This window comes from Tribolium madens, unplaced genomic scaffold, assembly GCF_015345945.1.
Source record: "Tribolium madens isolate multiple individuals breed KSU strain unplaced genomic scaffold, Tmad_KSU_1.1 Scaffold_71;HRSCAF=194;Tcas5.2_LG6, whole genome shotgun sequence".
In the NCBI taxonomy this organism is placed as follows: Eukaryota; Metazoa; Arthropoda; class Insecta; order Coleoptera; family Tenebrionidae; genus Tribolium; species Tribolium madens.
In genome coordinates this window covers 4,764,583-4,777,110 of record NW_025401041.1, presented here as the reverse complement: position 1 = coordinate 4,777,110, position 12,528 = coordinate 4,764,583, and the positions used below count along the sequence as shown (strand labels likewise).

The window sequence follows — 12,528 nt, the reverse complement described above, 5'->3', positions numbered from 1 at the left end:
AACTTATTTTAATTTGAAGATTTGGACAATTTTTGAAAAATTTTGTGCTAATTCTTAAAACTTGTTGGTCAAAGATTAAAACTAATTACAAAATTAGAATCTTTGAACAATTTTGCGTTGGGAAAGTTTAATTTTAGTGCGGTCTGAAGCTTTTAGAGGCTTTAAAAAATTATAATTTAAAGACTTAGCCGAACGCTTTTATAAGAAAAAATTAAGATTTTGTGCTGATATTTTGAATACTATTAGTCAAACAACAAAACTAATTACAAAATCAAGATTCTTAGACTATTTTAAAGTTAAATTTTAGCTTGGTTTAATGTTTTTTTTTTGATTTACCTAAAGATTTTTAAACAGTTTTGAGGAATTTCAGCTTGCAAGAGATGAAAATTAATTACCTATATTATCTAGATCTTTGCATAATTTTGCATACAGAAAGTCAGTAGACTATTTGGTTCAATTTTATGGACTATGCGGCTTTAAAAAATTGTAATTTGAAAACATTTGGAAACATTTTTGATGTTATTTTGCAAACTATTAGTTACAAAATAGAAAAATTTGAATTCTTGAACAATTTTTTATAAAGAAAGTCTATTTTGGGTTTTTATAGTCGTTAAAAATTGTACCTAATTTGAAGATTTGATCAGACAATTTGAGAAATTTTTGCGTACATTTTGAATATTTAAATTGAGGAAATTCAAACTGATTTGAGAATCTAAAACCTTGAATAATTTTGCATAAAAAAGTTACATTTCGGTTCATTTTTTAAATTCCTAGATTGTCAAATAAACTTGATATTGGCTTTGGTTAAGAAAAGCTTTGGTTCAATTTTGTGTAAGTAAGCTCAATTTTGGATTTTTCATGTCAATTTTAGACATGGCGGTCATTATAAAAAAAAACTTTTTATGCTCAAAATTTTGATGATTTTTGACTTGACTCAAAAATTAAAACACAAGTTTTAGTTTTTGATTTTTAGAATTTTTTGAACAAAATTTTTGACAAAACTTTAAGTAATTTAAATTTTTTGATAGTTTTGAGGTGGTAACTGAGAAACTTGAAGACTGTTAAATACTAACATTTTTTTTCTTTGACCGAAACTGTTATTTGTTATGCTGTTTGTGCTTTTCGTATCGTCTCAATTATCTTAAATTTTGTTATGAATCACGAAAAAAATAAGTGATATTGATTGCAAAACAAATCATTTTTAAAGATCTTGTGATAAACTCCATAGTATAGTCGTAATCAATGAAAATATTTTTCTGCGTCGAGATTATTTGTAATCAAATAAAATTTATTAAAAATAGATTCTTGGTGCACTCAAAGCTCAAAGTCGCATTGTTGAGCTAAAAAAATGAGCAAAGTGCAAAATTTTGGTCGCCTGAAAAGGAATAAAAAATTACGTAACCCTCGCATGTTAATAATCGAGCATGAATTTCACATACTTGTAGTATATCTTTCAATTAATCTCGATAAAGTTTTAATTTATTTGGATTAAATTACGTTACGTCATTGTGGTAATGTGCAGAGCAGGCAGTCAGGCTGCATAACGCATTTTTCCTCTCATTGTCGTAGCAAATTTCGAAAGTAAAATGCCCCGCATCACATTAAAAATACCCAAAGCGACTATTCGCCTCGGCATCCGTCTTTATCCAATGCAAAATGCACAGTGTTCTAAAACTTATGCAATTTCGTATCCCCCCCACCTTCGCCGCCTTCATTTCTATATGCAGCTTTCTTACTACATACTAAGATGTTCAACTCTGTTTCAAACTCCAAATAGACACCTTCGAGTTTGAAAATGAATTATCAAGTCACCCTATCGCGAAACAATCGCTAATCGCGTCGTGATCCGGGCCCCGGAGTGCACAGGTGATTTGATTTTTTCATTGACGAGTGAGGTTAGAAGTGGCATAATGTGGCTTAAAAGTGTCTCAGATCGATGGTTTGTGCACATTTAATATTATTAAGTTGCATGTTGTGGGAAAAAAATCGATAAATGCGATTGGCGCACTTTTTTAACTCAACAATCAAGCAAACGCTGGAATAAAAATGGCTTCCACAAATATTAGAATTTTAACCGATAAAAATAGATTTGTTTGTACAGCCATTTTGATTTTTATCGCCGGCGAAAAAAATTCAGACAGTCGGTTAAAATTTCGGTGGTAAGTCACTTAAGATTTTTTCGCTTTTCTTCAAATAAACAATTTGCGGCCGTAAACCGGCCGTAAATCTCCAATTAATTGCATTTTAAACACACACACACATTGCTTATCGAAACGGCCTCCTCGCTTTTATCTCTTCCGTTTGAGAATTTTTTCGAAAAAATTCGACGACACTGACCCTAGACACTAACCAGACAATAAAACTTTGTTTGCATTTTTCTTAAATTTGAATAAATGGTAATTTTATTGCCTTGATGCTCTTATTAAGCTAATTAACGGTAACAGTAAACTGTCAACTAGCAAATCCATAAAACCTGCAACTTTTGATATAATTTATACATAATTATGGCTAATAAAAAGAAAAGCAAGTTCTACCAGAGAAGAGGAATTTCTGTTTCCCACACTCGACGTATTTATTTTACCTAGTTTTGTCAACAGGAAAGTTGTTCCAGATTATGGTAAAAGCTCGCCGTTTTAGGCCTAACACCTACCTAAAAATTGGTACTATTGGCAATTTTTATTTTTCTAATGAGGAAATGAGAATTAAAGACCATTTTCTCATTTTTTAAATTAAATAATTAGCTTAGTAAACAAAGATATGTCGCTTCTCTAAGTATAGAAAATGTTAATTAAAAATAACAAGATGAGACTTAGAAATACTTCAATTTAATTAAATCTAATAAAAATATGAAGAAACATCTGTGAATGGTTTGTTTACGATTTATCTAACAAAATTTTTTTTTTATTTGGTAATTAACTTTTTCGTTTGGTAAATAGACTTACAATAGCAGCAAAAGAATGTCATAGTTTTGTTTTTACGGTTACCAACACTGATTTTTTTGTCATATTTTTAAAATATCGTTTGACAATTTATTGAGTGAAGTAACAAAGCTTCGCTTGTTGGAATAAAAAATAGTGAAAATATGTTTCTGTTTTTTTACTAAAATTTATAGCTATAAAATTGATCTTAATGTAAATTACAACAATTACTAGTAGAAATAATATTTTCGTAACTAAAAAAATAAATATTAAAAATCTTACTTCTTCTTCATACTTAAAAAAATTACTACAAATTTTTTAGAGTTTAGTAACCATAAAGAAACTAACAAAATATCAAATTGTGAAAATATTTTTCAACTAAGATTTATAAAAAAAAATATTTAAAAAATTACATATTATTATCGACTAATTCTAGTTCTCAGATTTTGAGCATTTTTTTTTACTAAAATTTTTATTAGTGTACAATTTTTGTTAAAGTTAATGTCGTACAGGAATGACAAAAAGCTAAAAATGATTAAGTCTAAGTTCTATTATTTTTATTTAAACTTATAGAAACTTAAAAAAGAAAAAACTTTACACTTTCAATGTTTTAAATAGATAAAAGAATGTTTTTTTTTTTAACTAAAAGTATCATTAAAGTTTAGTTATTGACAAAATTAATGTCTAAAAATGAGACTACAATCCTTAAAGTATACTAAATAATTTAATTAATTTCATTGATCTCGGCTCCGTCTCGGCTAGTACTCATTTAAAAAAAAATACTACATTTTTTTTAGAGTACAGTAACCATCAAAGTTAATGTCGTACATAAAGAAAAAACTAGCAAAATAAACTGTGAAAATATTTTTTTAACTATTGTTTTTATTTAAAATTTATAAAAAAATAAAAAAATTACTACTAGCCTCGGTTAGTTCTGACACTTATAACATTTTTTTTTTCAAAATTTTTTTATTACAGTACAGATCTCGTCAAGTTAATGTCGTATAGAAGGGAAAAAAACTAAAAAATTATTAAGTTTGAATATTCAGTAAATAAAAGAAAAATCCTCATATTTTCAAACATTTTTTTTACTAAAAGTACCAACATAACAGTTGTCGACAAAATTAATGTCCTAAATAGAGAAAATCAAGCTGCAATACTTACAAGTAATTTTTTTAGTTACTTAAATTTTTACTTTATTATTAATTGTTAATTGTTAATTATTAATTGTATAAAAACGGAAGATTGCTACTAACCTCAGCTTCGCCTCGGCTGGTCCTCACACTTTAAAACATGTTTTTTTTATTCAAATTTTTATTAGTGTACAGTTTTCGTTAGAGTTAATGTCGTACAAAAAGCTAAAAAATGATTAAATCTAAATTCTATTTTTTTATTTAAACTTTTAGAAACTAAAAAAAAATCTTCACACTTTGAATGTTTTAAATAGATAAAAAAAATGTATTTTTAACTAAAAGTATCATTAAAGCCCAGTTATCGACAAAATTAATGTCTAAAAATTAGACTACAATCCTTAAAGTAAACTAAATAATTTTTTAAGTTATCTTCTTTTTCTACTTAATTAATTTCATTGATCTCGGCTTCGCCTCGGCTAGTACTCACACTTTAAAAAAAATTATAAAGTTCAATTTTTTAGAGTACAGTAACCATCAAATTTAATGTCGTACATAAAGTAAAAACTAGCAAAATAAACTGTGAAAATATTTTTTTAACTATTGTCTTAAAATTTATAAAAAAAATATAAAAATATTACGCCTCGGTTAGTTCCGACACTTAAAACATTTTTTTTCAAAAAACTTTTTATTATAGTACAGATCTCGTTTATGTTTATGTCGTACAAAAGAGAAAAAAACTAAAAAAATATTAAGTTTGAATATTCAGTAAATAAAAGAAAAATCCTCACACTCCAAAACATTTTTTTTAATAAAAGTATCAACAGTACAGTTATCGACAAAATTAATGTCTTAAATAGAGAAAATGAAGCTACAATACTTACAAGTAAGTAATTTTTTTAGCTACTTAAATTTTTACTTAATTAATTATATAATTTCTACTAACCTCGGCTTTGCCTCGGCTAGTCTTCACACTTCAACACATGTTTTTTTGACTACAATTATCCTTAGAGTATAGTTGTCTACAAAATTAATGTCGGACATAACTCTTGTCTCGGTTTCGCCAAAAAACTGTTTTTTGCTAATGATTTTGTTAGAAAATCTTCTAAATTTGTCACTTTTTCTAAAAGTTACAAGAAATTTTATTGTTTGTTTTTGTAAATGTACATTTGCTGGCAAAGCTAATGTCGCAGAAATGTAGTACTTTTGTCATTAAGGGTAGATAATAAAGTTATTATTATTAATTTAGAGTCACGCAATGTGGGCATAAATATCAATAAATCGTTCAAATTTTCGTTTTTTAATGTAGTAACCCTAATGCTGTGCATGTTACATGTGTTCCGACTTTTTCCGCTGTCAACTGTCAATGTAATAAACGCATTTAATTTATCATTGCCAACTGGTGCAATAATTTTAATTTTTTTTCAGCAATAAGCATAATTAGCTTGCGATTAATTGTATTAAAATTGAGTTTTGTGTCGCGAAAGCCTCTTTCTAAATTTAAAATTTTATAGCAGCGTCGACATTGGCCAAAGTGAATTTTTTCGCAGCCATTTTTTCCACGAATTTCCCTCTCTTCTCCATTCCGTTTATTTTGAGGCTTGTACAAAAATAAAAATCTCAGTGCAGCCAACCTAATCAATAGAAATAAATTCGCGCGATTTCCGGAATAAATTATCGTCCCTTATTAATTCCTAACTGTTATTTCGTGTGAAAATGTCCACTTTTGCATGTTCACACGCCCGAAAAAAAACACGCCATCTTGTTTATAATGATTCGTTTCGTTTAAAAAGTGATTTAGAGGTCACGAATGATTTTTATTGGTTTGTTATTTATCATTGATAGATAAGAGTCCGGTCTAAGTTCACAACGCGAGAAAAATCGGCCATTTTTCGGTGTGTTTAGTCGCGGTGAAGTTGTGTCGAGTGTCCCCACGGGTCCCCCCAGGTACGGCACTGTCTCATTATCACCAACGCGCCATTTTATCAGGCCGCAAGTCGGAACGCAATGTCTAGGTCAGGGAAAGTGATTTTTTTGAGATGCGACGACGCTCGAGATAAGGACGCCGATGCCATCTAGCGGAGGCGTCGCGACGCACTAAATGCACATTTTTCGACGAGAAGGACGGAAATGCACGATTTTACAACGTTTAATAACAATTGGCGCCAATAACGCAATTAGTACACCGAACTGAATTTTTTTAGCTAAATCAAATTAGCCTTGATACAATAAACAAACACAAAAACCCCATTTCTTCAGTATTTCTCTTGGTTTTACACTTCTCGTTTTTTTTTTTTTAATTAAAAAAGTCTGAAATTAGTTATAATTAAAGTTAATTTAATTTATTTTAACTTGATTTCACTTGAAACGTACATATTACAGCTAGCCGAGGCAAAGCCGAGCCTAGTAATTAACTAGTATTATTACCAATTTTCAATTTTAATTAATTTGTGAGAAAAGTGTTATTAACGAGGGTTTTCAACGCTTCTATTAATTTAATTCTTAATTTTTTTTAAATTGATTTTTTAATTAATTTCATAAAAAAATATTGAAACGTTTTATTAGGTACATGAAAGGAAAATAAAGAACCAAATTTGATGTGCATAATTATAAATCAAGTTAGCTTTGATACAATAAACAAACACAAAAAACACAGCATTTTAATTTTTCTCGTTGATTTTATACATCTCGTTTTTTTTTAATTAAAAAAGTTCGAAATTAGTTATAATTAAAGTTAATTTATTTTATTTTAACTTGATTTCTTTTGCAACGTACATATTATAGCTGGCCGAGGCAAAGCCAAACCTAGTAATTAAGTAGTATTATTACCAATTTTTTTATTTTAATTTATTTGTGTGACAAAAGCATTATTTTCAAAGTTTCTATTAATTTAATATTCAATTTAATTTGTATTATGTACTTTAATTTAATTCTTAATTTTTCTTATTTTTGTAATCTCTTAAATCCATTTTTTTATTAATTTGATAAAAAATTATTGAAACGTTTTATTACGTGGAAGGAGGATAAAGAAACAAATATGATGTACATAATTATAGATCAAGCAAGCCTTGACACAATAAATAAACACGAAAACCACAGTTTTTTAGTTTTTTTTAACTTCACATTTCTCAAGACTAATTGTTTTTTTAAATTAAAAAGATTGAAATTAGTTATAATTAAAGATAATTTAATTTATTTTAATTTAATTTTACTTGTAACGTACTTATTAGAGCTAGCCGAGGCAAAGCCGAGTCTAGTAATTAAGTAATATTATTACCATTTTAATACCCACTTATTAATTAATTGAATAGTTAATTTATCTACTGTTTTTCTAAATTCTAATTAATTTGTGTAAGAAAAGTGTTATTAACGTGAGCTTTTAACGCTTCTATTAATTTACTTCTTAATTTTTCTTATTTTTCTAATTATATTTTATTGATTGAATTTCGAATTAATTTAATTTGATAAAAAATTGATAAATTGATAAAAACGCTTTGTTACATAGGAGGAGAATAAAAAATAAAAAAAGTGTTTCAATAATAATTAATTAATTAAATTTAATTTGATTTACTCTGGGCTGCGATAAAAAACTGTGCGGAATAAAAAAACAAACGATTTTGAAGATTTTATTCAGACGTCTTGTTAGTAAATTTACATCATCAGTGTCACAATTTTGAAGAAATTGCTAATTTAAATTAATTATTTTTTCCGTTGCTGCAATTCTTTGTTTACGCCATTTTTATGTTAATCTAAGTGTAACGTACGAAAAATCTTTCAACTGGAAGTTCACTTAACTGAATTATGTTAATTTAAGCTAATTATTTTTACAATTACACGCAATTTTCAATAAAAATCAGTTTTTTAAAGTACAATCGAGCTCATTAAAAATGTCGGTATAATATTTTTTTAAATTTGAACAAATGCTACCATTACATAAGAAGTTGTGACCTTACACACAAAGATATGTAAATTTATTCAAATGCATTTTTACAGACGTGCACAAAAAATGGTCGGATTAATTCCGAGCCATCTTAATTAATAAATTAGTGTTTTTACTTATGTTACGTAATTGAATACTTCACCGTTGAATTTGGTCACAAAAAAGTGGGGTGCGCACCCTCGTGGGCCGAACTAAAAAAAAATCGCACTCGGACTGGTGCATCTTAAAAATGGGGTGCGTGGAGGGGGTGTCGTAGTAGGGGTGTTGTGTGACTCATAAAAATGCGATGTTTCTCCTCGCAGACGTCGTCCACGACTGCCGTTCCATCCCTTAGATCGGCGCCGTGTCTTCCCCTCCCTTGTAGTGGGGATGGCTTTGAAAAAATAAGGAGCGCTTTTTTTCGAGGGGGCGAGATCGTGGAGGGGGCGACTCCGTCGGATGACTCCTTATACTTGCCGAGGGGTGCGCCTGCGCCACCTAAGATACAATTCTAAGGTTCGTCCATCTCGCTCTCGCACGTTTTTCTTGCATATATTTATTCCAGTCGCAACCCTTGCTCGCGTTTTTGCTCTCTCTTGCGCACGTTGGTCTTGCCTCTGGTCGTCTCGCTTGTTCCTTGTCCGTATTTATGCTCCGTCCTTGTTTCGACCGCAAATCTTGGATCTCGCCGTCTCGCTCTTTGAGATTCTACCCTTATTTTCTTAGTTTGAAGGCGTCGTTTTCAGACGCTGGTCGTCTTTTCGCGACGCCGTTCATTTTCTTAGTTATCTACTGACTTTCTTATCGTTTGGACGCGTCGGGACGCTCGGATAGCTCGCGACTTAACTTCGTGCTAAGTTTCGAATTTTTTTTACACTTTCAATTTGACTCACGATCAGCCGGCTTTGATTCGAGTGCGGTTTTTCCCCCAGAGAAAATTCGGTTTTTCGACGGGTTTTGTGCAACAGGCCTACTTTGATGCTACGGTGTTTACCTGATTTATGTGCAATATTTTTATAACTGTAAGTAAAATTTTTCGAAAATTTTTTCAATATTACCTACTCAGCGACGGAGAACTTAGCCGCCGGCAAAATTTTCAATACGCAACAAAAATTTCTTATCACCGGCCTTGACCTATCAATGAAAATAAATGGGATTAACATAAAATATGTTAGGTGTAATTAGTAGCAAATATTTTCATTAATAAACTTATCACTCGCCAGTTCCGGACCTATTTTTACGACGCATAAAAATTGCAAAAACAAAATTATACGAGGTGTCCGAATTAAATTACGTTTCTTTCTCACAGAAATTATTTCGTTACCACTTTACCTGTCGGCACTGTTTGACTTACATTTCCGGTTCTACCAGATGTACCATTTTTTTTGCTCACACACTGTATACATTGAGGATTATTTCTGAAGCAAAAAATACCCCAAAGAATTTAAATAATTCATTTCCGGGTAAATCAAGTTGGCTTGTTATTAAAATTGGACAGTTTGAAGCTCGAATCTTATTTAATTAATCTCTGAATTCTTTAAAGTTTCGCTTTAAAGTGACGAATTTTTTCGTAAGACTAGTTTACTTGGTATTTTTGTAAAACGCGACTTACATTTTCAAAGTTGTTCTTTCTTTTATTTTTTAGAATTTTTTTTTATTTAAGTTTCGATCAAAGTTGTTATTTTTTGTCAAAATTTGCGAAAAGAAGAAAAATATCCTGAAAGCAAAAATGATCATTTAATTCATAAATTAATTGAAATTACAGTAAGTTTTTAACGTCGAATTATGTAAAATTTGATAGATCTCAGTTTCAAAAAGTATTTTATAAATACAGGGCGTTCTAATTAAATTTTTAGGCAAATTATTTGTTAGTCTTTTAATTAAAATAAAATTATTTGTGTTGAAATAGAATCAACCGGGTGTTTTAATTAATTTTTTGGCAAAAGTTGTCGAAATAGCAAGCATTGCAGAACAGGCCGGTTAATGTAAAATTTACTTAAACAAATTACGAGGTTTTATAAGATATTGAAGTAGCATACAGAGTGTTTAAATTAATTTTTATGCAAATGATTTATCAAAAAATGTACCTATGAATCTGAGCGATTTTTTGCAAACAAATCAAAACATTGATTCACTTTTATCTACGTTTACGAAAACGTGTTTTTACATACAGTGTGAGTGATAAAAATATCGAAAAGTCGTAATTGTCCCGGTTGTAACCTAAAGATAAAATAAATTAATTATTCCAAAAAACAATAGATAATCGAATTAAATTGTGATTTATTGATAATAAAACTTCTTTAATTAATTATGCAATTGTAATTGAAATTATTACCTAACTTCAAATCGTGTAAAAATCTATAAATTTATAAGTCTGTAAGAGTGTTTAAATTACAATTTTTAGTGCAAAATGGTTTATTATTTGTAAATTAATTTAAGATATTTGTGTTGAAGTATAATATACAGGGTGTTTTTTGCAACAAACATTACTGACGTCAAATTGCAAAGTATAAAAATCGATTGCAATTAATTGAGGGCATATACAGGGTGTCACAACCTAAAATGACCCGAATCATTTATCAAGAGTCAATATTTGATTGAAAAAAAATTTAATAAATTGCAATTATTATGTTTGTTGTAAAAAAATTAAATAACAGATAATCAGATTAAAATGTAATTTATTCATAAAAATAATTGAAATAAATTAAATCGTTATTTATTGGTTAAGAATAGAAAAGCAACCCGAGGCGCAGCCGAGGGGTACAATTATTCTAGAATACTAGATATTTATAATTATTTAGTGAAACATTTAACGGTTTTTTGCTACTTGACATAACACAAAATAAATCATTAACAGTTTAACATTTTATACAGGTTAAAAATTTTTAACTCAAAAATATGATTTTTTTGAATTAATAGTCAATGAACTAAATCGTTGTTTACTAGTTAAAAATAAAAACATCAGCCCGAGGCGAAGCCGAGGTCTGTAATTACCGCAGCATTTATATTTTTACAGTTATTTAATAAAATATTTAACGGTTATAGACACATATACAGGGTGTTTGCATTTTTTTATTATAATTGCACACTTTTTAGTAATTGTTAAACTGTATGATTTAATTAATTTTGGTTGGGATGATTTCAGATTGGAATTGAGTAAAGCTATCGGTACCAATCCGAAAGACCCCATTTACTCGTCGTTGAAGAATATAACCCTCATTACCACGACGCCGACTCACCCACCGTACCAGCGACTCGACTATACTACCACCACATTCACCCTTTATCCCATCATCGGTACTATAGTTTTAGTGCCGTTCGAGGCTTTGGTGCGTTTTCTTCCGGCGTCGCCATCTCTCGCCACGCTCGTCCCTCACGGGCCGTATTCTCGCCTTTTCCCGTCCAGCCGTCAACATTTTCAACACGGAGGACCAAAATCTAATCAACAATCTCAAGGTCGAACATGAAAACCTCGTAGCGAAGTGGCTGCAGAACTCATTCAAGGCCCAGGAGAACGCCGCGCTGGACCTCCGGTCGACGCCGCTGTCTCTGCAGATACCGATGGCCGAGGTCAACAACAGGCCCGTATTCAAGATGAACAACGATTTTTGGAACCAGGCTCGAGGGCCGCCCCAAAGCATGGCCCAGAACCTCTCCAACTCGAACCAGAACTCGCCGGTGCCGCCGGCCTCAACCAACTCCATTCCGGCCCATTCACCATCGCAGCAGAGCAACAGCAGCCAAAACCACGTCATTACACCCATACAACAACAACAACAGCAACAAAACCAACAACAACAGCAACAACAACAACAAAACTCGGTACCGCAACAGCAACAACAAAACAACGGCCAGCAGCAAAATCAACAACAACCAAACCAACAACAACAACAACAACAACAACAACAACAACCTCAACTGGGCAGTCCCAATTCGCAAGTTGCACAAGCCCATGCTCATGCTCTGGCTCAAGTCCAGGCCCAACAACAGTTGGTGCATATGTCACAACAACACCAACTTAATACTGGACAAAATTCGCCGGATAAAATGGCCGAAAAATTGGTCAATGATTTACAGGTAGGTGTTGTCCGATTTTTTGCATGTTTTTTGAACGATTTTACACGAAAATTGAGAAATAATTGGAGTTTTAGAGAAGGCGGGACGACCGGAGGACACTTGATTAGAGAGAGAAAACTGTGCGATTGGTTGCGACAAAATGGGTGGGGACATATTACATTAATTATAATCAAAATTAATAAAAATTGCGTTATAACCACATTCATATTGAAAATTTGATTACCTACAATTAGTTAAATTCGAGATCTCACAAGACTGAAACAAATATAATTACAATAAACGTAATTAAAACAATTAAAACTATAAGCTTAAACAATCAAAAATCAAGCGATTCAATTGAAATTTGAATAAAATTTATTAAATTGAGGCAATTGTATAGAACCGAATCATTAATTACTTAAAATTTTGATGATTCCATTCATATAATTACTTGAAATTAATTATATTAGTAGTGTAGTATTTATAATGAATTAAAATTATTTTG

At 30.4% G+C, this 12,528-nt stretch overlaps 1 protein-coding gene across 14 annotated transcripts in view; it reads left to right on the top strand.

Annotated features, from left to right (window-relative positions):
- LOC123009367 (zinc finger protein 768-like) overlaps positions 1-12,528 on the top strand; it is an 82,313-nt gene that overhangs the window by 11,741 nt on the left and 58,044 nt on the right. For 8 of the 14 annotated variants that reach the window (XM_044405620.1, XM_044405619.1, XM_044405615.1 and 5 more), the window contains exons 1-2: positions 1,742-1,939; positions 11,113-12,044. In XM_044405620.1, the coding sequence (XP_044261555.1) occupies positions 11,529-12,044 (516 nt within the window). In that variant the 5' untranslated portion in view covers positions 1,742-1,939; positions 11,113-11,528. Of the gene's footprint in view, positions 1-1,741; positions 1,940-2,019; positions 2,160-5,977; positions 5,996-8,783; positions 8,990-11,112; positions 12,045-12,528 lie in introns of those variants that run through there. The other 6 variants (XM_044405616.1, XM_044405611.1, XM_044405609.1 and 3 more) reach the window with 6 other exon arrangements.